General features: G+C 33.9%; 1 protein-coding gene across 3 annotated transcripts in view; it reads left to right on the forward strand.

Moving 5' to 3' along the window:
- Positions 1-25,028, forward strand: part of LOC126819203 (phospholipid-transporting ATPase ABCA1) — a 127,012-nt gene extending 101,984 nt beyond the window's left edge. For 2 of the 3 annotated variants that reach the window (XM_050547107.2, XM_050547108.2), the window contains exons 34-49: positions 2,432-2,618; positions 2,751-2,920; positions 4,398-4,575; positions 5,045-5,160; positions 5,471-5,621; positions 7,406-7,529; positions 7,933-8,065; positions 8,580-8,703; positions 12,176-12,351; positions 12,659-12,800; positions 13,931-14,065; positions 15,544-15,647; positions 15,751-15,843; positions 18,228-18,471; positions 22,178-22,298; positions 23,542-25,028. In XM_050547107.2, the coding sequence (XP_050403064.1) occupies positions 2,432-2,618; positions 2,751-2,920; positions 4,398-4,575; positions 5,045-5,160; positions 5,471-5,621; positions 7,406-7,529; positions 7,933-8,065; positions 8,580-8,703; positions 12,176-12,351; positions 12,659-12,800; positions 13,931-14,065; positions 15,544-15,647; positions 15,751-15,843; positions 18,228-18,471; positions 22,178-22,298; positions 23,542-23,657 (2,314 nt within the window). In that variant the 3' untranslated portion in view covers positions 23,658-25,028. The remainder of the gene's footprint in view (positions 1-2,431; positions 2,619-2,750; positions 2,921-4,397; positions 4,576-5,044; positions 5,161-5,470; positions 5,622-7,405; positions 7,530-7,932; positions 8,066-8,579; positions 8,704-12,175; positions 12,352-12,658; positions 12,801-13,930; positions 14,066-15,543; positions 15,648-15,750; positions 15,844-18,227; positions 18,472-22,177; positions 22,299-23,541) is intronic. The other variant, XM_050547110.2, reaches the window with a different exon arrangement.
- Positions 25,029-26,102: the final 1,074 nt, after the last annotated feature.

A 26,102-nucleotide genomic window follows, 5' to 3' on the forward strand; every position in this document is an offset into this window, starting at 1 on the left:
CTGTTTATTAGATAAAGCAAAGAAAAAAGAACTTGATAGTTTGAAAGAAAATAATGTTTATAAAGAAATAAATGATACTGGACAAAAGTGTTTATCAACTAGGTGGATAATTACAAATAAAGAAACTTCTGATGGTTTTATTCCAAAGCTGTGGCTTTGAAGAAATAACAGATAATCTTCATAAAGATTCGCCCACGTGCTCCAATGAAGCTTTGAGAATAATACTAACTATAATGTTTATTAAAGAGTGGTCTCCACATGCTATGGATATTAAAACTGCCTTACTGCAAGGTCAAGCTATTAAATGTAACATTTATCTTAGACCGCCTAGTGAAGCTAATTCTATGGGTGTTATTTGGCATTTACAAAAGTGTGTTTATGGCCTCAGTGATGCTTCCTTACACTGGTATCAAAAGGTTAAAAATGTTATGTGCACTCTTGGTGCCAAAATGTCAAAAGAAGATCATGCAGTGTTTTATTGGCATGATACGCAAGGAGAATTAGTCGTTCCTATATGTTGGTCCTCGAATGAATTAAGACGTGTTGTGCGAAGCACACTGTCCGATGGAGCCTTAGCCATGGCTGATGGCATTAATAGTGCTATATTTGTATCTAATTTGTTCAAGGAACTAAAATTAGAGAGCATTTCCATCAAATGGGCACAAAACTAGACCCAACTTTTCTAGAGTGAAAATTTTACGTAGAATACGATGCCGAGTGGTAATCAGTCCGCCGTTGGGTCGTTTTCGAGATATTCGGGGTCAAAAGTCAAATGAGTTCATTTGCACTGAAAGTGAATGTGCAGTCATTCTTGTATTATGCAAAGAAGCTGAAAATGATCAAAAGTAATCACACTTTCAATAAAAATGTAAACTTGCTAAATTCACCTTTAGTCTTAGTGACCCTGGAGGTCAAAAGGTGAAATATACTGTTTTTGCACCAGGAAGATTTAAAGCAATAAAATGTCAACGTAAAATATAAAAACTAAAGTGAAACCTGTTCTAATTAATAATAGGAATATTTAAAGTTTATCTTTAGGGGGTCTTTGCACGGAACTTTTACTTGTGGATTGTCAAACATGATCTTGCATAACAGAACCAACAAACTTTGAAACCTGTTACAAAAATACGTAAAAACTGTCAAATCAAAATCTTTCTGATTGATTTTCAGAACTGTTGTTATACATAATGATACTAGTGCGCTAATAGTCGAAAAGTGTGTAATACCAAGGTTGTGGGCCCTCTAGAGGTCACAATTTTGATCCGAATTTGATGAAGCTTGAAATGTATGTTTATAATGCAATTTATACTTGAGCATGCTTTTGGATGGATTTGGCGCTCTACAAATGTACATTATTATTATTATTATTATTTAATACATAAAACAGTAACAAAGGGTTTTGACTGTTTTTTTGTCCCCCGCCTTTCGAAGAAAGCAGGGGACTGTTAAAATGGGTTCTTCCGTCTGTCTTTTTGGGACACAATAACTCTTTCTAATTGAGCTAGAATGTTCAATCTTGGTGTAGGTGTTTATTAGGTCAATGCCTTGATGAAGTTCGTTGATGAGCATTTTCTGCTTAGGGTAAGCAGCGGAGATAAGCAATTTGATTGGTTGATGCTTTGGGGCACGAAAAATTTAGTTTTAATTAAGTGAGAGTGATGAAACTTGGTGTATAGCTTTATTACATCAATACCTTGACTAAGTTCGATAATGAACATTTTCTGCTGAGGGTAAGCAGAGCGATAAGCAATTTGATTGGTCGAGACTTTGGAACACAATAACTCTCCTTCTAATTGAGGTAGAATGTTCAAATTTGGTGAATGCCTTGATGGAGTTCGATGATGAACATTGTCTGCTTACGGTAAGCAGAGATAAGCAATTTGATTAGTTGATTCTTTGGGGCACGATAACTTTGGTTATAATGAAGTGAGAGGGTGATGGCTGTCCTAAGTTTAGTTAAAATTGTCCCTAAAATAGTTTTGTGGTACACCACTATTTTAAGTTACGTTAAAATTTTAACTTAAAATATTATTTTAGTGGATTTTATCTAAAATGTTTAAAATCGTTTTGTGAAACTCATCTTTCTTAAGTTAGGATGAAATTTTAGTTAAAGATGATTTTAAGGAGATTTAAGTTTTTGTGAAACAAGACCCAAGTTGCTATTATGTTCTATGACATGTGTAGAAATTTCTACATGTTAATGTGGTCTAATATATGAAGACATTAAAGTTTATTTTATCACAGCCAATGTCTCTGTGTATATTTGTTGCATTTTTCTTCATGTTCACTGTATATTATATTAGATTGAATTTTAATATTATGTAGGTTTATGTACTTTGCTATGGATACATGTACTTGATAAGTTTGTAATGGAGACTGCATTTTGTTATTAATGAGTACATGTATGTAAATGGATACTATGGTGTTGTAGATATGCTGGTATAACATTTGGAGATATCAATATGATGGCTGAATTAAACTCGACACAAATAGTAAATGTTCTGGATAGACTAGCTACAGCTGCAAATAATGGACAATCTACCAATATATCAAATATACAGTTCTGGAGTGATTTAGAAGAATTCACCAAAGGTTTATTAACACAAAATGTTGCCAAGGTAAGTGTTATTTTAAGGATGCAATATTTCAATATATTTAGTACATGTAGATGATTAGTTTTATCTCTGTGGAACAGATAGAATTTAGTTTAACAGATTTTGCGGTATATCTTATATTGTGTTATATTCTAGGTGTGGTTCAATAACAAGGGCTGGACGGCATCTGTATCATATATGAATGTATTAAATAACTTAATATTAAGGAGTTATCTGCCCTCGGATAAAGATCCATCTGTATATGGTATAACAACTATTAATCATCCCATGACTTACAATAAAGAACAACTTAATGAAGAATCATTGTAAGTTTGACTTTAATCTAAAATTTTCGAACAGTAAAAGTTCTTATTGACGTATGATGCCTGGACATTGTTACATAAATAGGTTATAATACTGTCCAACGTTCAATAGTATTTGTTATGGAATATCTGTCTTCATTATCCCAGTTGGTGCAGAAAAGTAGGACCTTAAACCCCATTTCATTTCATTGTATGGTGTCATTTATAATAGTATAATATTTTACTGAACTATGGATAACTGTGATAAACTGTAGCTAACATCACTGTCACATTTACTGAATACAAGTCTCTTGTATACCACATTCTATTATTATATTGTCGTCGGTCCGTCCATCCTCCACTATTTCTTGTGAACACTCTAACGCCAAAGGTTATCATCCAGTTGTTTTAAAATTGATATATGTTGTTTACATTAGTGAGATGAAGAAGTCTATTTATTTTCAATAATTTCCGTTTATTATGTCTAGAGTTATGGCTCTTGTTTCGCTTTGTTGCATTATTTAAATTAGTGAAACGAAGAAGCCTATTGAATTTCAGCAATTTCCATTTATTACGTCTAGAGTTATGGCCCTTGTTTCACTTTATTGCACCTTGTGAACGCTCTAACGCCACAAGTTATCATCCAATCTTGATTTGAATTAGTGAAACGAAGAAGCCTATTTAATTTCAATAATTTCTGTTCATTACGTCTAGAGTTATGGCCCTTGTTTCACTTTATTAAACATTGTGAACACTCTAACGACAAAAGTTATCATCCGATCTTTCTGAAATATATATGCATTATTTAAATTAGTGAAACGAAGAAGCCTATTGAATTTCAGCAATTTCCGTTTATTATGTCTAGAGTTATGGCCCTTGCTTCACTTTATTGAACCTTGTGAATGCTCTAACATCAAAAGTTATCTGCCCATCTGTATGAAATTTACATGCGTCATTTAAATTAGTAAAGAGAAGAATCCTATTGAATTTCAGCAATTTCCATTTATTAGTTCTAGAGTTGTGGCCCTTGTTTCAACCTTGTTAATACTCGATTGATGAAAGTTATCATCCGATATGTATGAAATTTATATGCATCATTTAAATTTGTGGAACAGAGGTCTATTGAATTTCAGCAATTTCCGTCAATAATTTATAGAGTTATGGCGGTTGTGAACGTTTGAATGACAAAAGTGATCATCTGATCTGTATGAAATTTATATGCATTATTTTAAATTAGTAAAACGAAAAAGCCTGTCAAATTTCAACAATTTCTGTAAATTACTTCCAGGGTTGAGACCCTTGTTTCAGTTTGTAGAACCTTGTATGGAACTGTCTTATAAAGCCCCCCAATTACTTACAAGGGAATAAATATGCGACAACCCTTGTCGACCGCTCAGATGATTTAGCTGCTGTAGGCGTATTGTTAAATTTTCACTAATTGGTGTGATCTGAGAAACTGTTTATTATTAATAATTACAGTACCAGTTATTTTATTTTGTAGATTTTCTAGTTTTGTGGATGTAGTTGTGGCTATATGTGTTATATTTGCCATGTCATTTATACCAGCTAGTTTTGTGTTGTATTTGATAGAAGAGCGAGTTAGTGATAGTAAACACATGCAATTTGTTAGTGGTATTAATCCTACTGTATACTGGATTTCAACATTTGCATGGGACTTGGTAAGATTTAAATTGTTTTTACTTTACCGTACTACAATTTCTGAAAAAAGTCAAATAGTACAAATCCAGACTGAAACCATGTGAATGTGAAGTGAATTATAACTAAAGATCATCTATTCATAATAACACAACTTTATGGATTTACTACTTCTTGGTTTATTACATGCAACGTTTCAATATTCTTACAGGTATCTTTATCAAGATAAAGATAAAGATACCTGTAAGAGTATTGAAACGTTGCATGTAATAAACCAAGAAGTAGTAAATCCATAAAGTTGTGTTATTATGAATATTATACCTCTACTTCTAAATGTCATTTAAGGATATTAAAAGATCATCTAGTTTGTTGTTTTAGTTAAATTGAAATGTAATTCAGGACATTGAGACTGTTCATTAAATGCTCTCTATCCTGTGTTAATGATTAATATTTTCATTGACTAATAAATAGGTGAATGTTTGTTTATTTTAGTTAAATTATCTGGTACCAGCATTCCTGTGTATTTTGATATTTTTGGCGTTTAATGAAGAAGCCTATGTATCAGCTCACAATGCACCATGTCTTATAGCTTTATTAGTTCTATATGGGTAAGTTAGCTTGTTAATACTGGCTCATAATTCTGTATGTGTAAGTTGGCTTGTTAATACTGCTCACAATTCTTTATGGGTAAGTTAGCTTGTTAAATTGTAATAATATTGGTGTGTAATTCAAATGATAAACATCTAACAGTACATATTAAACCATATCATGCTATACAACAGAAATGATGCACTATATAAAAGTTTAATAATGATAATATAATTAAGCATACACCTTGTCCTCAATGGACATATATTGTTAGTGTCCAACACTTATTATGTTAAGTTGGTTTCTATTAATTTGTATTTTACTTTTCAGGTGGGCTATTATACCCATGATGTATCCATTTGCAAGACTGTTTTCTATACCAAGTTCAGCATTCGTGGCCTTGTCATGCTGTAATGTATTTTTAGGAACTATTTCTACATTAGCAACATTTATACTGGAATTACTTGGACAATCTGATCAGGTAAAATATAATTTATTGTTCAGTTAGTATTCTCAGTGTAATTCAAAATTCTTCTCCTGTTAGTATTCACCACGTTATTCATTTAGAAGCCTTATTCTATGGTCTCAATTTTATACCCACTCACTCCACTACGGAAGCACCAGTTCAAAGAAAGCCAAATACATCAAACAAAGAGAAGCGAAGAAAATAAAACAGATTGAAGAAAAAATTAATATAGACAGTGACATCCCGTATGCCTGTTATACCTACGGCTTGGATACCGCCATTCGAGGCACACATGTGGGACAGAATATCAACCCTTAATTTTACCTATTTAGATCTATCCATCTCATTGGAAGAATTCATAGCCACTACTGAAGAATCCTCATCTAAACTTGTTCCTGAGCATCATAAGAATACAATGAATAACCTTTTTCAACCTCTGTCCCCATCAACAAAGAAATTAGAAGACACTACTCCAGATTTAGATTAAACATGAAAATACCAACAGTCAATAAGTTTTTTTAGCCTGTTTTTTAACTTGTACATTTGATTTTTTGATGTTAAAAATAATTATTGTTAATCATCATTTTATGTAAATAATTTAAATTAGAATTTTTTCACTCTAAAAATTGTTTTAATCCCAATACAGGGATTAATAATCCCAAATCTTACATTAAATCGCATGCGCTATAAATAGTTTATTGTCTATACATACCCATCACAGGGTTTATTTTACTCTTTGTAACAGCAGATGAATGGCATATAGACCAAAACCTGTCATGCATTAAACCATCATTCATAACACAGTCTTGTCCAGATGCATATTCCTCGCAGTGTTTCGTTTGATTAGAGCTAATCCCACTTAACACTGCTGTAAAGGAAGCAAATTCTGTTCCATTAACGACCAATAGCTAACTGCGTAACAATATCATTACGCTTTAAACAGAGCTCCAAATTGGACCAAATATGATAACATAACATTACGTCATGACTCAATATTTTATTATGCACAATTAACCAGTGCATAGCAGAATATTGCAGAAAAACTAACTGTGTGACAAACAAGGCTATCAACACAGATACAATGTAAACAATACTGGTTGGAGACGAACAATACTTTCACTGTTTTTAATACCTTAAATCACTGTCCAAAGTTTTAGGGAAGACCCCAGATTAAACGAAGGGCTGTCATGTTGCTGTACTTGGGATAGATTTGATTGAATGGGAAGAATAGACACACTCCCTCAAAAGTTCATTGCTTCAGGAAAATGGTCCATTTGTTGCTTGGGGATTATTTATTATGGATTACTTAAAGGATTAGTTCCAGATCTTTTCCGGACGTATCATTGAGATCCAAACTGCCTGGCACTGATATAGGACTCTTCCTTCCTTTTTACCACTTGCAGTGAAAGGTTCTTTCGTGAACTCTTTGCAGTTCTTATTTAATTTCAGTTGATATGATATGATCCATATTTTTTTTTAATTAAATGTTATTATTATATAAAGTTGAAATTAATTTGTTCAAGTAAAATTAAGATTTTCCCAAGCACTGGTTACCTGTAGTTCAGCTATTGGAGTTAATGCAGTATTTGTTGTCATTCAACTTTCAGCCATAACAACAATCCCAGATAACAAATCATTTACAGAGGATGGGACAGTGTAGGTGACTTTACGGGAAGACAGGTTTTGATCACTCATTTGGGTGATCTTCACTTGAGATATCCTATTTTGGCTATTCTTACAAACAATTGATAAAATATGTTAAACAACTTTACTATATATTAGATTGGTTTATTTTGTAGGATCTAGAAGATATCAATAGTATATTAAAACAAGTATTTTTACTTCTACCTCACTATTGTCTGGGTCGTGGTTTAATTGATATGGCTGCCTATCAACTGAGATATGAAGTTATGCTGAGATTTAGTAAGTATATTTCTTTCTCGTATTTAAGATACGTTATGTAAGATTTTGATAAAGAGCTGGCAGTTCATGCTATAACAGTTCAAAAATAGATAATGCAAAATGAATATTATTTCATTCAAATTCAAGTTTTGACAAGATGTGGTATAGATTGTTTATTATCATAGCAACGGTACATGCTAATGGAGACTAAGCCTGGATACACAAGTTTATAAGTAAATCATTAAATGGCGATCGTGTTTCAATCCCTTTAAATATCAGCTATTGCATGATCTAGAGAGTTGATTATAGGCTTGTCACATGAATAAATGTCTAAATAATAGTTTATACAACATTTGAAGCCAAAAGGCAGACATAGCTCTTGATAATAATTTTTTTTTACCACACATTAAACATATCTTTTCAGGTCCTAATGCTAAACAAACTAACATATTACAGTGGGATATAGTAGGTCGTAATTTGTTTTGTTTAACGATGTTGGGTATAATTTTCTTCACATTGAATTGGTTAATTGAATATCACTTCTTCATCAAACCAAAGTAAGTGTGTATTTAATACATGTACTAATGGACACAATATGCACTACAGCATTTATATTTTTATCTTGTCAGTGATCAAAAATAGGTTTACCTCATACAGAGAGGTATAATGGTGGAGTATAATCTTCTTGATTCTTCTAATTATCTCATAAAGACCATTTCCTCCCTGTTCTGAGACCTTGAAATGATGTATCATTAAACCACTACAAAACAAATGGTTATCACTGCATTCTAAAACAACAATTAAATGTAGATTAACGTTATTATAGATAGTTAAATTCTTTCTTGTAGCAAGTTGTGATTTACTGATATTTTAGAAATTAATATATGCACAAATGAGTGATTGAGTGTTCAAGTATCTTTCTGATGATGGCAAACAAATTATTTAGTTTTATAGACATTTTCTTGATTTGATTTAAATTTATATATGGACCTAAAAAGGGGCACATAGGGCCTTATAAGGTGGAGGAGACATTCAGCTTTGTTTAACATGATTGTTTTTTTACGAATATAGAATGAGTAATGATAAAGATGGAAGTACAGATGGTATAGAAGATATTGATGTCAAACGAGAAAGACAGAGAGTTTTATCAGGTGATGCTGATGATGAGGCGCTAGTTATCAAAAATATATCAAAGGTAAATCAATGATCTTTCTATTATGTAAGGCTGACCTTAAAAATATCTTTGTTTCGCCTAACGCGACCGACTAACTAAAACCACCCCCGACTTAAATTATTTTATTGCACTTTTCCGCGATCTTTTTATTTTATTTTGTGTGTCAACCTGAAATATATCACGAGAGTTATTTCCCTTTACTATGGCTATGGTTTGATTCATTATTGAAACTGGTTGATCAAGACGAAAGCGTCATAGGTGTCGCTTCTCAACAAAATGGTTGCAGACGAAAGCACGTCCATTCCCACGAAATGATTCTGCCTCTATGTCTGTGGGGCGTCGTTTTAAACATGACGACGATATTTTCAATATCCGTTTTCGAGAAAAATGAAGGCACAACCCGCACGATCGTTAAAAACGTGTTGAGGGAGTTTCAAACGTGAGTTTGTGGCAATTTGTGTGCGAGTCGTGCATCAAGAAAAATCCCGATGTCATTGATTTGTTTGCCAATAAAAGAAGACGAATGTTTGCACCCGAAAAATTATCAAGCTGTCAAATTAGCTCTTAAAAAAAAAATCTGAAAAAAAACCCGACCTACCGACCCTTCTCCTCGATTGTGGGTCGGGTTTGGTGAAACAAAGATATTTTTAAGGTCAGCCTAAAGGTGAAAATTTCAAATTAAAGTAACGGCTGGATTTGTTTAATAAGATTATGTATCTCATTTATTGAATTTCTCTGTTCAGTTGTACAAGTGTCTTGATAATTGCGAAAATCAATTATCAGTATAATCGAAAATATATATACATGGTTCCCCAGCCACTTTTTATACGCCCACATTTTCATGTGGATGTATATTGTCCTTGTCCGTCCGTCAGTCCGTCCACAATTTGTTTGTGGACACTCTACAGGTCACAATATTTATTCGATTTTGATGAAATTTAAAACAACAAAGATCTCGGTTCCTTTCGATATTGGCATATATCGGACCATATAATATGTGGACGTATATTGCCGTCGCCCCCGTCTGTACGTCCGTTCGTCATCCACAATTTCTTGTGAACGCTCTAACGCCAAAAGTTGTCATCCAATTGCTTTAAAAATTTTATATGTTGTTTACATTAGTGAGATGAAGAAGCCTATTTAATTTCAATAATTTCCATTTATAACTTTGTGAACGCTCTAATGCCAAAAGTTAACATCCGATCTTTGTGAAATTTACATGCAATATTTGAATTACGGAACGAAGAATCCTATTGAATTTCAGCAATTTTCGTTTATTACTTCTAGAGTTATGGCCCTTGTTTCACTTTGTTTAACCTTGTGAATGCTCTAACCCCAAAAGTTATCATCCTATCTTTCTGAAATTTATATGCAGTATTAAAATTAGTGAAACGAAGAATCCTATTTAATTTCAATAATTTCCGTTTATAACGTCTAGGGTTATGGCCCTTGTTTCACTTTGTTGAACCTTGTGAACGCTCTAATGCCAAAAGTTAACATCTGATCTTTGTGAAATTTATATGCAATATTTAAATTGGGGAAACAAAGAAGTCTATTGAATTTCAGCAATTTCCGTTTATTACTTTTAGAGTTATGGCCCTTGTTTCACTTTGTTTAACCTTGTGAACGCTCTAACCCCAAAAGTTATCATTCTATCTTTCTGAAATTTATATGCGTTATTAAAATTAGTGAAACGAAGAAGCCTATTGAATTTCAGCAATTTCTGTGTATTACGTCTAGAGTTATGGCCCTTGTTTCACTTTATTGAACCTTGTGAACGCTCTAACACCAAAAGTTATCATCCGATCTTTCTGAAATTTATATGCATTATTTAGATAAGTAAAATGAAGAAGCTTATTGAATTTCAGCAATTTCTGTTTATTACGTCTAGAGTTATGACCCTTGTTTCACTTTATTGAAATTTGTGAATGCTCTAACATCAAAAGTTATCTGCCGATCTGTATGAATTTTACATGCGTCATTGAATCCTATTGAATTTCAGCAATTTCCGTTTACTACTTCTAGAGTTATTGCTCTTGTTTCACTTTGTTCAACCTTGTTAATGCTCGATTGATGAAAGTTATCATCTGAAATTTTAAGAAATACTGCAATTCGATTGGCTGACCAATATGCAAATTGGATATATGCAAATTGATTTTACTGGTCAGCCAATCAAATTGCAGTATTTCTTAAAATTTTGATTGTATCTTAGTTTAAGTTTTCATGAATAAGGGCCCAGACCAAAACTTCCGGACAAAATGGCTGCCCCTCGTACGCAAATACATTAAGTGTATATATGGTATATTAATTTGACGAAGTGACGAAGAACTATGTACTATGTTCTAAGAATAGGTTGGGGAAAATACCTCCAAGGCGTTATATTACGTCCTACACACAGTGAGCTGCAGTTGTCCAGGACGTAATATAACGTCCTACACATGCTGCGATCGTGGGGGAATTCCCAAGGGATTCCCCCAAGTGACGAACTATGTTCTAAGAATAGGTTGGGGAAAATACCTGCAAGGCATTATATTAAACCCTACACACAGTGAGTGGCAGTTATCCCGCTGTTTATATAACGACCTACGCACTTAATGGGTTAAAGTTGTGGGCCCTCTAGAGGCCACAATTTTGATGAAACTTGAAATACATGTTTATAACCCAAAGATCTTGGTCCCTTTTGATATTCACGCATATCTGATTATAACTTCTTAAATTATGGCCCTTGATTGTACGAAAAATCACGTTTTTAGCTTGTGGTCCCTCTAGAGGTTATATAACGACCTACGCACTTAATGGGTTAAGGTTGTGGGCCCTCTAGAGGCCACAATTTTGATGAAACTTGAAATACATGTTTATAACCCAAAGATCTTGGTCCCTTTTGATATTCACGCATATCTGATTATAACTTCTTAAATTATGGCCCTTGATTGTACGAAAAATCACGTTTTGAGTTTGTGGTCCCTCTAGAGGTCACAATTTTTATCAGATTGAAAAAAACGTTTGAATATTTCACCGTTACACCCTAATGACGGCTGAGTTTGAATTATGTGAAAATCAGACCAAAGCTGCTGGACGAAATGGCCGCTTCTTGTACACAAATAGTGTAAATATATGATATATCAAGATTGTGGACCCTCTAGAAGTAACAATTTTGATATGATTTTGATGAAACTTGAAATATATCTCTATAACCTAAAGATCTTGGTTCCTGTCGATATTCGCGAATATCGGATCGTAACTTCTTGAATTATGGCCCTTAATTTCACGATAAATAGCTTTTTGTTTTAGCTGGTTCTCTATCCATCTCTTGCAAAATGTGGGTGTAACCTGCCTGGCAGCCGCTGGTTAATGTGGAATTTAGGTACAACTTGAACAGAACTAGGAAAAAATCAGGGACAGTTCCTGTATATTATTTATTGTGTAGACATATTAACTACTATATATTATTTGTTGTATAGATTAAAACCTGTATATATTATGTGTTTTGTAGACATATACAACTGGACGTAAGAAGATGAAAGCAGTTAATAATTTATGTGTTGGTGTACCTAAAGGACAGTGTTTTGGACTACTTGGTGTTAATGGTGCTGGAAAGACGACCACATTTAAAATGTTAACAGTCGACGTACCTATTACCAGTGGATCAGCTTTTGTCTGCCAAAAAAGGTTATAATCTTGTGATTTGTTGAGTTTGGATAACATTGTTCAAAGGTGTAATACATCTGAATGTGTAATACCATGTTAGTCTAAAATTTACCTAAATATAGTGTAGGCGAGACTGTAAATATTAGACCTTTAATTGTAATAAAGTAAATGTAAATTGTGGACCATTAATCGAAATAAAAAAAAAATGTAAATTGTGGTTCTTTAATCATAATAAAGTAAATGTAAATTGTGGACCTTTAATTGTAATAAAGTAAAAGTAAATTGTACACTAAGTACTTTGAAATATTTCTTTGATTTTTGTCTTTAGTGTTTTAAAAGAAAAAGATAAAGTACGACAAGTAATGGGATATTGTCCTCAATTTGATGCTTTAGATAGTTTAATTAGTGGAAGAGAACATCTAGAATTTTATGCTAGAGTACGGGGAATAGAAGAGAAAGATGTTAAACAGGTGAGTAGTTTACATGTATTCAAACACTTTATACAGTAGGACGTTAAACCCCATTTCATTTCATTATACAGTCAAATACATTATACAGTCAAATATTAAACAGGTGAGTCAGGGTTGTAAAATTCCACTAGCCCGACGCTCGGGGCTACCAAAAATAACTTACGGGCTAGTGATCTATTTAGCCGTACTAGTCCTGAACTAGTGCCCTTTCATTGGTTTGTGAATTAAACTAGTGACGATATAGATAAATAAACTGTAAAACATCCCACATTTATTCCTCCAATTCCAAGAAAAATTCAATCATAACAATAGATTTTCTGTAGTAAAACTTAGAGCCGTATGGACATTTTTTTGTACCTCTTCTGTTCATTCATTATTGACATTTCATTTCTCCATCTTGCACGCTCTGACAGGTCACATATAAACCAGGTTGATTGAAAAACAAAAGCTTCCCTTATACTTTATAAGATTAGTTTTGACTATTCTGACATAAATATTTGAAAGCATACCTTTGTCTTTTTAAATACAAAATAATTTTAATTATTTAACATGTCAGGTATTTCCAAAGAATTTACTACATGTGAGCGATAATATAAACAATTTTACTATCCTGTCTATTTTAATATTATATCAGAACATCAAACTGATTTGTTTCCTTTGGAGACTGTTTATAGAGTGACCAGGTTAATAAATACTGTAAAACAATTAATTTGTCAATCAGTCAAGGCTATCTCTAGCTTTGCAGTAAGTGCTAATAATAACGTAATGTATACAAATCTTCGAGTGGGAATTAAAGGACATTAATTTCCTGTGATATATTACAAATGACATTATGAAGTATTTATGTGGTCTTTAGTGAAAGAAAACATTGTTGTGGCAACCATTCATGGTTTTGAAGGTCAGATATAATATGTATAGGATATTAACCTACCCGAGGTTGAAATGATAGAGAACATGCGGGCGAAGCCCTGGGCTAGTGGATTCAAAAATTTTTTTACGCCCCTGAGGTGAGTAGTTAACATGTCATCAAATACATTATACAGTCAAATACATTATACTGTAATTACATTTATTATAATGTTTTATGTCGTCAATTACAAATTTTGTTATAATATTTTATGTATTGACAGGTAGCAGATTGGGCTATAAAGAAGCTAGGCTTATTACATTATGCTGATAAACTGGCTGGTACATATTCTGGTGGAAATAAACGTAAATTATCAACAGCTATATCACTTATAGGAAACCCACAGATAGTATTCCTTGTTAGTATTATTATATTTATAATATAATATTTTAAATGTTGGTCACCGAGACAGGCTTTCATCAGGCATTGTTTGTGGAATTATGCATGATCACTAAAAGTAACTCTGATTGAATAGATAATATTAATAATAATGCTGATTGAAATGAAATGAGATTCAACATCCTACTTTTCTGCTCCATACAAGCTAATCAAGACGGGCATATGCCATGCAGTGTGCTATGAGGGAGATTTTACCCAGACAATGGCACCGTCCACTTATTCTGAATTTCAAATGTCAAGGGTTTTTTTGTCCCCTGCCTTTCAAAGAAAGCAGTGGACTATTAAAATGGGTTTGTCTGTCCGTCACACCTTTTGGGACTCAATAACTCTCCTTCTAATTGAGCTAGAATGTTCAAACTTGATGGAGTTCGAAGATGAGCATTTTCTGCTTAAGGTAAGCAGAGATAAGCAATTTGATTGGTTGATGCTTTGGGACACAATAACATTAGTTCTAATTAAGTGAGATTGATGAAACTTGGTGTACAGTTTCTTTACATCAATACCTTGACTAAATTCAATAATGAACATTTTCTGCTCAGGGTAAGCAGAGCAATAAACTATTTGATTGGCTGAGACTTTGGAACACAATAACTCTCCTTCTAATTGAGGTAGAATGTTCAAACTTGGTGTAGGTGTTCATTAGGTCCATGCCTTGATGGAGATCAATGATAAGCATTGTATGCTTAGGGTAAGCAGAGATAAGCAGTCTGATTGGTTGATGCTTTGGGGCACGATACTTTGGTTATAATTAAGAGAGAGTGATGAAACTCTTGAGCATAGATTCATTATATCATTACCTTGACTAAGTTCGATGATGAGAATTTTGGCTTAGGCTAAGGAGTGATAAGCAATTTGATTGGTCAAGACTTTCGAACATAAAAACTCTGCTTTTGAGGTAGAATGTTTAAACTTGATGTAGGTGTTTTGAGCTAAAGCTAAGCAATTGGTCGATGCTTTGGGACAAGATAACTTTGATTCTATCTGATAGAGAGTGATGAAACTTAGTGTATAGTTGATAATCAGTTTGATTGCTTGATACTTTTAAAAAAAATAAATGTGCGATCAATTAATATGTGTCATCTATTTTGGGATTTCGGCGGGGACATCAGCCTCACTGTTCCTTGCCAGACCCTCTGTCTTGCATCACTGACAAAGGGAAATCACAATGTAAAATCTTTAGGAACTGAGCCTTCACTTATGAAATATGCTAAGCTTAACATATTATACTCGTAACCTGAGATTTTGTAGCTCCAACCTGCACTGCATCTAAAGCATGCAATTAAATTTTCGTTTAAGAACACAAGAACAACATTTAAGCAAAGACGACAACTTGAGATCTTATTAAAGATCAAAGCTGTAACTTGTGGTCAGAAAAAACTAACTATGGTGTTAAATCCCTCCTATGAGATAACTTTAATTCATATATTAACATTATAGGATGAACCTACAACTGGAATGGATCCTAAAGCTAGAAGATTTTTATGGAACTGTATTAGTGAAATAGTTAAAGATGGTCGAACTGTAATACTGACATCTCATAGGTATGTAAATCCTTGTTTAGTAATGCCATAACTAAGTATTTTTGCTACAAAAAATCCCTAAGATTTGATAAATATTGAACTATATTTGTATCTGTTAATATAGTATGGAAGAATGTGAAGCTTTATGTGGTCGACTGGTTATAATGGTAAATGGTAAATTTAAGTGTATTGGAAGTTCTCAACATCTTAAAAACAGGTAAATAACTCATAGTTTATTTTTTATTATCAAAATGTTCTGAAGTTTGCTTTATTTTATGAAATTTAAGAAAAGTTTTTTAATGGCCTCTATGCCAAATAAAAAGAGAGAAGAGGACATTGTGTTGTTTATTGTCATAAACAGACTGATCTGACTGGCTCTGCAGGATTTGCTGACAGTGATTTTAAAACTAGAATGGTCCGATAATCAATTTCAACATCGGTAATTGGCCGATAAGTGGTCTATCGGAAGAAATCTGTATCGGCTGATTCTTGACAATTTTGCCGATACTGGAGTCGCCGATATCTGTTCAAAAGGACTCGGTAAATAACACTAAAATATCATTCGAGTTGTGAACAATTAAATCGTTACTTTGCTTGACACTCGGTACTTTATTTTTAGTTGCCATGCACGTGACTATATAGACATAATACTAACAAGACTCTCATAATAAACAGTGCAAAATCCAATCTGATTAAAATACAGATCTATATTTCATTTCGTTTTTTTATACTTTCGATGACCTACACTACATGAAGATCTGACCGGTTGTAGTGAGGTCATACAAGCGGCTTTTGACCCTTGATTAACCAATCAGCACTGATGTTTCTAGTGGATTATCCACAGTTTCGTGCACCACATGCCAAAAGCTTGCTGTAACAGACCGTTTCATTAGCTAAACCCTCACATCATCCAGAACACGTCAATGATAACAACTCTTCCAGATCCTAGTGTAGTAAAGACAAGTAAAACAAAAATCAAAACAAAAATAGGATCTGTGTGCAAAATCCTTACCGGTCTACATTATTTTTTAATACTTATTCACACATTGTTTGTGAGATAGGGTCTCTCAATGTGAAATAGCTCTAAATCTAACTACTGGGTGGCATTTTCTTTTTGTGTTTGTGTGTCGCCTACAGGCCGCAATTCTTAATCGATGGCCTTGAAAAATTTTCATACATATTTCTCATGTCCTTAGGATGGCCTCTATTATTTTTGGTGCATGCCAAACGCCCAATTTTTGCGTCTGTCTTTGTTTCGCCTACAGGACGCAATTGTTAACAGATCATTTTGAAACTTTGCAAACCTATTCCTTATACCCTCAGGATGATCCCTATTGTTTTTTGGTGAATGCTCAACGCCAATTTTTTCATTGTGTGTCTATGTGTTGCCTGCAGGCCACAATTCTTTATGGATTGTCTTGGAACTTGGCATACTATATATTCCTTATAGCCTAAGGACGCAAACTATTGATTTTGGTGCATGTCCAGACCCCTGGTGCAGCCTATAAATGATTTATAGGCTGCAATTATTAACAGATTTGGATCCAAATCGGAATGATCCATCATAGGTTGTACCTATATATATTGGTCCATGTCCAACCCCCAGGAGCAGAGCCATACCCATTTTTTGTGTTTTTAGTCTACAGGCTGGAATTCTGAATTGATCATCGTGGAACTTGGCATAGTTATTCCTGTAAGGATAGCAACTATTTATTTTGGTACATGTCCTGACCCCCAGGGGTGTGGTACCACGCCCACTTTTTTGTCTGTAAATACTCTGCAGGTTGCAATAATTAACAGGTTTTGTTCAAATTCAGCATATCAATCATTTCAGGGTGGTACCTATTTATATTGTTCCATATCCACCCCACAGGGCCATAGACATGCTCAATTTTTGTATTTATCATCTACAGGGTGCAATCCTGAATGGACCATCTTGGAACTTTGCATATTTATTCCTTATACCTTAAAGACAGCAACTATTTATTATGGTGCATGCCCCGACCCCCTTAGGGCGGTGTCACACCCACTTTTTTGTTAATATTTAGTCTCTAAATTTAACAAAACAAACCCAACCCTAGCCTTCTTTGTCTCTTGTCATATTAAAGTCATTGCAGCTATTTCATATTTCATTCTCTTCCTTTAAAAATGTACCATATCAATGAAAGCAGGAATGTGGACGTATATTGCAGCGTTAGCGATGCTCTAGTTTTGTCTTCGTTTTATCTAATTCACTACGGTACTTGCATTTTCTGCACACGGTCATAATACGTAGAGGTTTTAGAAAAGGTAGGAAAATATCTCTTTGTTTACAAGTGATTGGGATGAAGGGGCGGGGGGTTATGGCAGGAGAATATCACATGATTGCTACTGTTGACAGACGGGAAGCTATGGCTTTGATGTCGTATCATTACCGCACAAACCATTCTGACATCTATTATAGGTGGCGACAAATTTTGGGAATTACATCATAGTCAACATTTAATAACTGATAATCTCTACTTTATTTATTATTCATACAGCAAATAATTTTAGTTCACAATAGATGGTGTGTATTTTTGAATAAAGAGTTTATTAGTATGAAAATTTGTTTAATTTTAGGTTTGGTGATGGATATACTATAGTTATAAGAATCTCTGGAGAAAATCCTGACATGAAGCCAATCAAACAATTGATTGGAGAAAATTTCTCAGCTGCCAAATTACAAGAAGAACATAGTAATATGGTACAATATCAACTTGGTACAGCTAATTTATCTTTATCTAGATTATTTGATATTCTAGAATCAGCTAGACATGAATATTATATAGAAGATTACTCTGTATCTCAAACAACTCTAGATCAGGTATGTTTAAATCTCATGTTTTACTGTAAACTAACAGCGGACATTTGTCTTCATTTAAATTGTCCCAAGAGATTGTCTTCTAGATTTCTATTTGGTTGTTATGTGTGGTGGGTTCATCTGCACTAATGTATATTTCTATCTATTCTGTACGTGACAAGGAGTAGGGTCGCCTATCCAACCTCGTGGGTTTTCTCCGGGTCCTCCGGTTTCCTCCCACTGCTAAAGACCCCTACGCGCAAACGAATTATTGAAATAAAATTGAAGCATGTGTTAGTCCCGAAATGACCTAGTTTGTGTTGAGTGGACATTAAACCTTGTTTCTCTCTATTCTATACCAGTCAATTTTCCATGAAGTTTTTGTATGCCCACATTGGAATGTGGTCGTATATTGTTGTTGCCCCCGTATTTAAGGTCATGAGACAAAGAAGCCTATAGATTTTCATTGATTTCCGATAATTACTGCCAAAGTTATGGTCCTTCATACTCCTAGCAGTGTTTGATAGACCTAATCCCACTCAATAGTCCGATTAACAACCAATATCTAATTCCGTAACAATATGATTAGATTTTAAACAGGGCTCCAGATGTTTACATAACGTTACGTCATGACTCACGAAAATTATTATGCCCAATTAACCAGTGCATAGAAGAATATTTCAGAAAAACTAATTGCATGACAAACGAGGCTACCAAAACGGCTCAATGTAAACAATACTTCTTGAAGACGAACAATACTTATGCCGTTTTTATACGCCCACATTTTCATGTGGACATATATTGTCGTCGCCCCTGTCTGTCCGTCCGTCCACATTTTGTTTGTGGAAACTCTACAGGTCACAATTTTTATTCGATTTTGATAAAACTTGAAATGCATGTTTATAACCCAAAGATCTTGGTTCCTTTCGATATTTGTGCATATCAGATTGTAACTTCCTGAATTATGGCCCCTGATTGTACGAAAAATTGTGTTTTTAGCTTGTGGTCTCTATAGAGGTCACAATTATTATTCAATTTAAAAAACATTTGAATATTTCACCGTTACACAGTAATGACGCTTGAGTTAGAATTTCGTGAAAATCGGACCTAAACTGACGGACAAAATGGTATATCAAGGTTGTGGACCCTTTAGAGGTCATAATTTTGATCCGATTTTGATGAAAATTTAAATACATATATATTTATAACCCAAAGATCTTGGTTCCTTTAAAAATTTGTGCATATCGGATCGTAACTTCCTGAATTATGGCGGGGATCATGGTGGCTAAGTGGGTAAGGCGCTGGCTCGCTAGCCTGGAGGTCGGGTGTTCGATCCCTGCATTGGCCGAGAAAGTTCATCCAGATTTTCCGGCGTGGTTTCCCCTTGTCAGTGATGCAGGCCTGACAAGGACAGTTGTCTAGTCATTCGGATGAGACGAAAAACCGAGGTCCCATGTACACATTGGCGTGCAGGTAAAAGATCCCTTGACAGTTGGAATTCGATATAAGAGTAGGCCGTAGTGCCGCTGTCCGGGCAAAATTTCCCTCATAGCACACTGTATGGCGTATGCCCGTCTTCATTAGCCCAGTTCGGAGCAAAACAGTAGGACGTTAAACCCCATTTCATTTCATTTCATTCCTGAATTATGGCCCTTGATTTTATGAAAAATCATGTTTTTAGCTTGTGGTCCCTCTAGTGGTTACAATTTTTATCCGATTTAAAAAATCGTTTGAACATATCACCGTTACACCCTATTGATGGCTGAGTTCGAATTTCGTGAAAATCGGACCAAAATTGCCGGACATCATGGCCACCCCTTGATGCAAATAGTGTAAATATATGGTATATCAAGGTTGTGGACCCTTTAGAGGCCACAATTTTAATCTGATTTTGATGAAACACATATTTATTACCCAAAGATCTTGGTTCCTTTCAATATTTGCGCATATCGGATCATAAATTCCTGACTTATGGCCTATGATTGTACGAAATATATGGTATATCAAGGTTGTGGCCCTCTAGAAGTCACAATTTTGATCCGATTTTGATGAAACCTGACATATATCTTTATAACCCAAAGATCTTGGTTCCTGTTGATATTCACACATAACGGATCGTAACTTCCTGAATTATGACCCTTGATTTTACGAAAAATCTCTTTTTGTTTAGCTTTTTCTCTATCCCCATCTCTTGCAAAATGTGTGTGTATCCTGCCTGGCAGCGGCTGGTTAATACCTTATATCACTGTCCAAAGTTTTAGACCAAAATTTATCATCAGATTGACTTTCAATTTATACATAGTGTTTATGGTCCTGAGAAGATGAACCTTATTAATTTTATTTAACATTTTCTGATAATTATTGCTAGAATTATGGCCCTTGATGCTCTCAAGATCAAAATTATCATCCCATTGACTTTAAATTTATACACAGTGTTTAAAACAATAAAAGCTAAATTCAGTGGGGGTTGGATGGCCGAATGGTTAGCACGCTGTATCATAAGGTCTGCCATTGAGTCAACTGGTGTGGTTTCGATTCCCCGGTTGTACATAGCAAGGAGTAGGGTCGCCTGTCTAACCTCGTGGGCGGGCCCGTAGCCAGCTCATAAAATTTGGTGGGGCTACAGAATTTTTGGGAGGGGCTGAGGATGTGGCCGGCTAAGAACGCTCCTAAGAAAACATTATTGTTGGCGAAATATCTTGGGGGGCTAATTTGATTGGGGGGGGGGGGGGCTTAGCCCCCCTTCCCCTTCCCTGTGGCTACGGGCCCGCTCGTGGTTTTTTTCCAAGTCCTAGAGTTTCCTTCCACCGCATGTGGCAGAACAACTGGAAGCCAATTTTATTACATCAGTACCTTGACTAAGTTTGATAATGAGTATTTTCTGCTCATGGTAAGCAGAGCAAAAGCAATTTGATTGGTCGAGACTTTGAAGCCCAATAACTCTCCGTCTAATTGAGGTAGAATGTTCAAACTTGGTGTAGGTGTTCATTAGGTCAATGCCTTGATGGAGATCGATGGTAAACATTGTCTGCTTACGGTAAGCAGAGATAAGCAATCTGATTGGTTGATGCTTTGGAGCACGATAACTTTGTTTATAATTAAATCAGACTGATGAAACTCTGAGCATAGATTTATTATATCATTACCTCGTCTAAGTTCGATCATGACAATTTTCTGCTTAGGTTAAGGAGCGAGAAGCAATTTGATTGGTCAAGACTTTGGAACATAACAACTCTGCTTCTAATTGAGGTAGAATGTTTAAACTTGATGTAGATGTTCATTACTGAGTTCAATATTTAACATTTAGAGCTAAAGCTAAGCAGTGCTTAACAATTTCATTGGTCGATGCTTTGGGACAAGATAACTTTGATTCTATCTGATAAAGAGTAATGAAACTTAGTGTATAGTTGATAATCAGTTTGATTGCTTGATACTTTTGAAAAAAATGAATGTGTGATTAGTTAATATGTGTCATCTATTTATTTTGGGATTTTTTTTCGGGTGGGGGGGGGGGTACATCAATGTAGACATTAATTTATCAGTCGCACACTAATGAGAACCGGTTGACTAATTTAACAATCATCTAAGACAGGACTATTGGGCAAACTTTCGGATCAGATAAATGTGTGATATTTTAGAAACAGTTTTAAATAATACTTATATACCATGTAATTTGAAAATTTATAATTCAATAATTAATTTATTTATTGATTATATTAATTGATAACAGGTGTTTATCAACTTTGCTAAAGGACAGACCGATACTATGGATGCGGATGTTGATGATATAGAACAATCATATCCTGGTGGTAAGATTATATATTCACTTATAGAACAATCATATCCTTATGGTAAGATATACTTTATAGAATCTGTAAAACTATAGCCTAAAAACCAAATTCGTAAAGAGTTCAATCTGTCATGTGATTTTTTTTCAAAATATACAATAGTTCATGTTTTAGGGACCATCAAGCAATTTAGGTTTTTTTTAAAGCATGACTGGTCCACAGTGTTTATTAGACACCACACATTTGTAGTAATATGGATTGCAGGGATTTGTGCTAAAGAACACATATGTAGAATAATATTATGGTCTTGATTAATTATTCTCCATTATCAAAATATTAGCTACGGTATAAGTTTATTTGAAATACAAATTAAATTGTTTATGAAATATTGTGACAATAACACGACATGGGGTCTAAAGACAAGGAATGGAGAAATATGATGGCTGAAACAATATCGTTATCTTTCATATTATTGATTCTAAGTTCATAACCAAAAATATAGAAAGTATATGCTAGTTATTTTGATACGTTAACTGAGCTATAGATTAATGAACATGTTGGTCATTTACATTGATAACGTAACATTGATAACGATAAGCAATTTGATTGGTCGAGACTCTCCTTCTAATTGAGGTAGAATGTTCATTATGTGAATGGCTTGATGCAGTTCGATGATGAACATTGTCTGCTTATGGTAAGCAAAGATAAGCAATCTGATTGGTTGATGCTTTGGGGCACGATAACTTTGGTTATAATGAAGTGAGAGCAGTGAAACTCTGAATATAGATTCATTATATTATTACCTTGACTAAGTTCGATGGTGAGAATTTTCTGCTCAGGCTAAGGAGCGATAAGCAATTTGATTGGTCAAGACTTTGGAACATAACAACTCTGCTTTTAATTGAGGTAGAATGTTTAAACTTGATGTAGATGTTCATTAAGTGAATGTCTTGACTGAGTTCAATGATTAACATTTCCAGATGAAGCTAAACAGAGCTAATCAATTTCATTGGTCGATGCTTTGGGACAAGATAATCTTGATTCTATCTGATAGAGAGTGATTAAACCTAGTGTATAGTTTGATTGCTCGATACTTTTGAAAAAAATATATGTGCGGTTAATTAATATGTGTCATCTGTTTATTTTGGGATTTCGGCGGGGGACATCAGCCTCACTGTTGGCTTGTTTTCCCTTAGACCTTTCCATTGACATCTCTATTTCCACTTTGTGAAACAGTGATCTGGGCATATATGACAACTATAATTGGTACTCATATTAATATATGTTTTATACTTGTATATTGTAGAGATATTACAACAGTTAGATGAAGATGAACAAAGTGTAACAGGAAGTACATTTGAGTTAATTCGTCCTGATACAGGACGTAGATCTACAGGCTTTCCTGATGTTTCTATAGCTTAATATCCACACTCATTATATTTACATATTCTCATAGAGAATTGTCTTAATAAATAAGGTTTAAATTTCTTTGTATTTTTAGATACTAATTAATAGTTTTAACACCATGATTATATATATATATATATATATATATTACTTTGCTTACAGTTCACCTATTTCTTTTTCTATATGTAACTTATATCTTATCCGATTTATGTCATTTTGAATGTTTAAGTTGATAATAATATTAGTAAAGTGAAAAATAAGGTTTCCAGTGTCTATATATTGAGCTTGTGACCCGACACAAGTTTTCTGAACGAAAATTTGTATAAAGATAATGAATTTCTTTAATCAATGATTAAGCTATTTTGTGTGTTATGTTTATAAACAGTAGTAGTAATTATCTTGATTATGTCATTATACTTTGTACATAATCCCAGATTGTCATGTTTATAGGAGAGCCTAACTTCAACTAACAAACATTTGAATAATTAGGACACTGGGAGTTAGGTATATAAATTCCATGACATTTTTATATGCCGATATTTACATTTTTTAAAAAAATAAAGGTTTTCTTCTTCTTGTAATATTGGATTGCCTTTAATCAGAGATAGATATAACAATGAACATAGGGCCTCAAGAGTCATTTGTTACTAGTGTCACTGTACAATTGTGCCCAGGAACATAAATAACTCAGCTCAACACAGACAAATGACTTATTGAACAAGTCTCATTTTTCATATAAATCATATTTGTAATTTATAAGACAAGATTTATTGTATATGTAATGTATAAAGAATTGTGTTTAAAGTGCTATACTATTTACTTTTTTTCAGTTTTTGTGAGATTCTTTTTAAATTAGTTTAGAGGTTTATATTTCTATTTTACTTGCACATATTGTAATTTTCCTACAGTGATGATATAGGTTTTTTTCTAAGATCCAATATTTCTATGAATATAATTGATTTTCCTCTGTGAATCCAAAGAATGGACTATACTTAATTGAGTAGCCTGAAATTGTGTTTTTTTGTCAGGCCCATAAACAGTTGAAACATTTTCCTTGTGCTTCATAAGCGTGACAATAGGCCTACTACTTTTCAACATCAGGTTATTTGAACTGTGACAGAACTTGATTCTTTATCATTCGATTGCTCAGAGTCAAACAAATTGATCGCTCCAGTAGGGTTTCATCCCATTCAGATTATGATAGCTCAAAGAATAAAGAGATATTAGAGATATTATTACATTAAATGTATGCACATCATAATTCTGTGATAAATGTCTTTCACGTGAATAATATATTGTGTTCCTAATAGAATTGGTCTGTGATGTTCTACATTTTAATATTATACTTGTAAATTTTTAATAAATGTATTTTTTTTTTAAAATAAACTCTTTGGGTTTTTTTTTTTAAAAGTATGGTCATTCTTATCTCTTACATAGACTTTAGGGGGGGGGGGGGATTTAACGCGTGCGTATGAACTCATAAGGTCCGTCATTGAGTCAAGTGCCATGGTTATGAATCCCCGCTAGTCTGTGACAAGGAGTTGGGTCACCTCTCCAACCTGGAGGGTTTTCTACGAGTCCTCCAACCGCTTAAGAGTCCAACTGGTAAGCAAATTATTTAAATAAAATTGAACCATGTTAGTCCCGAAATGACCCAGTTTGTGTCGAGTGGATGTTAAACCTCAGTTCTCAGTCTCTCTTACATAGACTATGATGTGGGTGCAGTTCTATGGACTTTAAGAATACATGTAGCAGCTTTTTAACCCCATGCATGATTTTATACCCACTTTATCTTATAAGGATGTGAAAAAATGTGGGAATGGTATGTTAGTTAGAGTAGACATTCAAAAGGAAAGATTAAAATTATTTATAAGACAGGTTACGGCCAGGCAACGAAACATACGCCCACAGCAGCTAAGTCATCCGGGTAGTCAGCAAAGGTTGTTGCATATTTTTATACATCCACATTCATAATGTGGACCAAATATTGACGTCACCTATGTCTGTGTGTGTGTGTCGACTACAAGCCACAATTATTCTTAAGTGATCATCTTGAAACTTTACATACTTATTCCTTATACCCTAAGGATGATCCCTATGGTTTTCTTGTATTTATTTGTTTGTTATTTACAGACCACATTTCTTAACGTATCGCCTTGAAACTTTGCATTCTTATTCCTACCATCGTCAGGAACATCCCTATTGTAAGAAATCTTGTGATTGTTCAAAGACCGATCTCTATTCAACAATCCTTTGTTTTTCGAGGCCAGCTTAGTATGGTAGCATAAATATGGAATCTGGTCTACTGTTTGTTATATGAATTCTTTCAAATTCAAGTGTTATAAAAAAACAAAGATAGGTTGCCAGGCAACAAAACATACACCTTCAGCAGCTAAGTCTACAGGCACTTGAAGGGATTAAAATCAAATTTCTTACTACTGTTTGACTATAATATATAGT

This window comes from Patella vulgata, chromosome 4 (genome assembly GCF_932274485.2).
Source record: "Patella vulgata chromosome 4, xgPatVulg1.2, whole genome shotgun sequence".
Taxonomy (NCBI): domain Eukaryota; kingdom Metazoa; phylum Mollusca; class Gastropoda; family Patellidae; genus Patella; species Patella vulgata.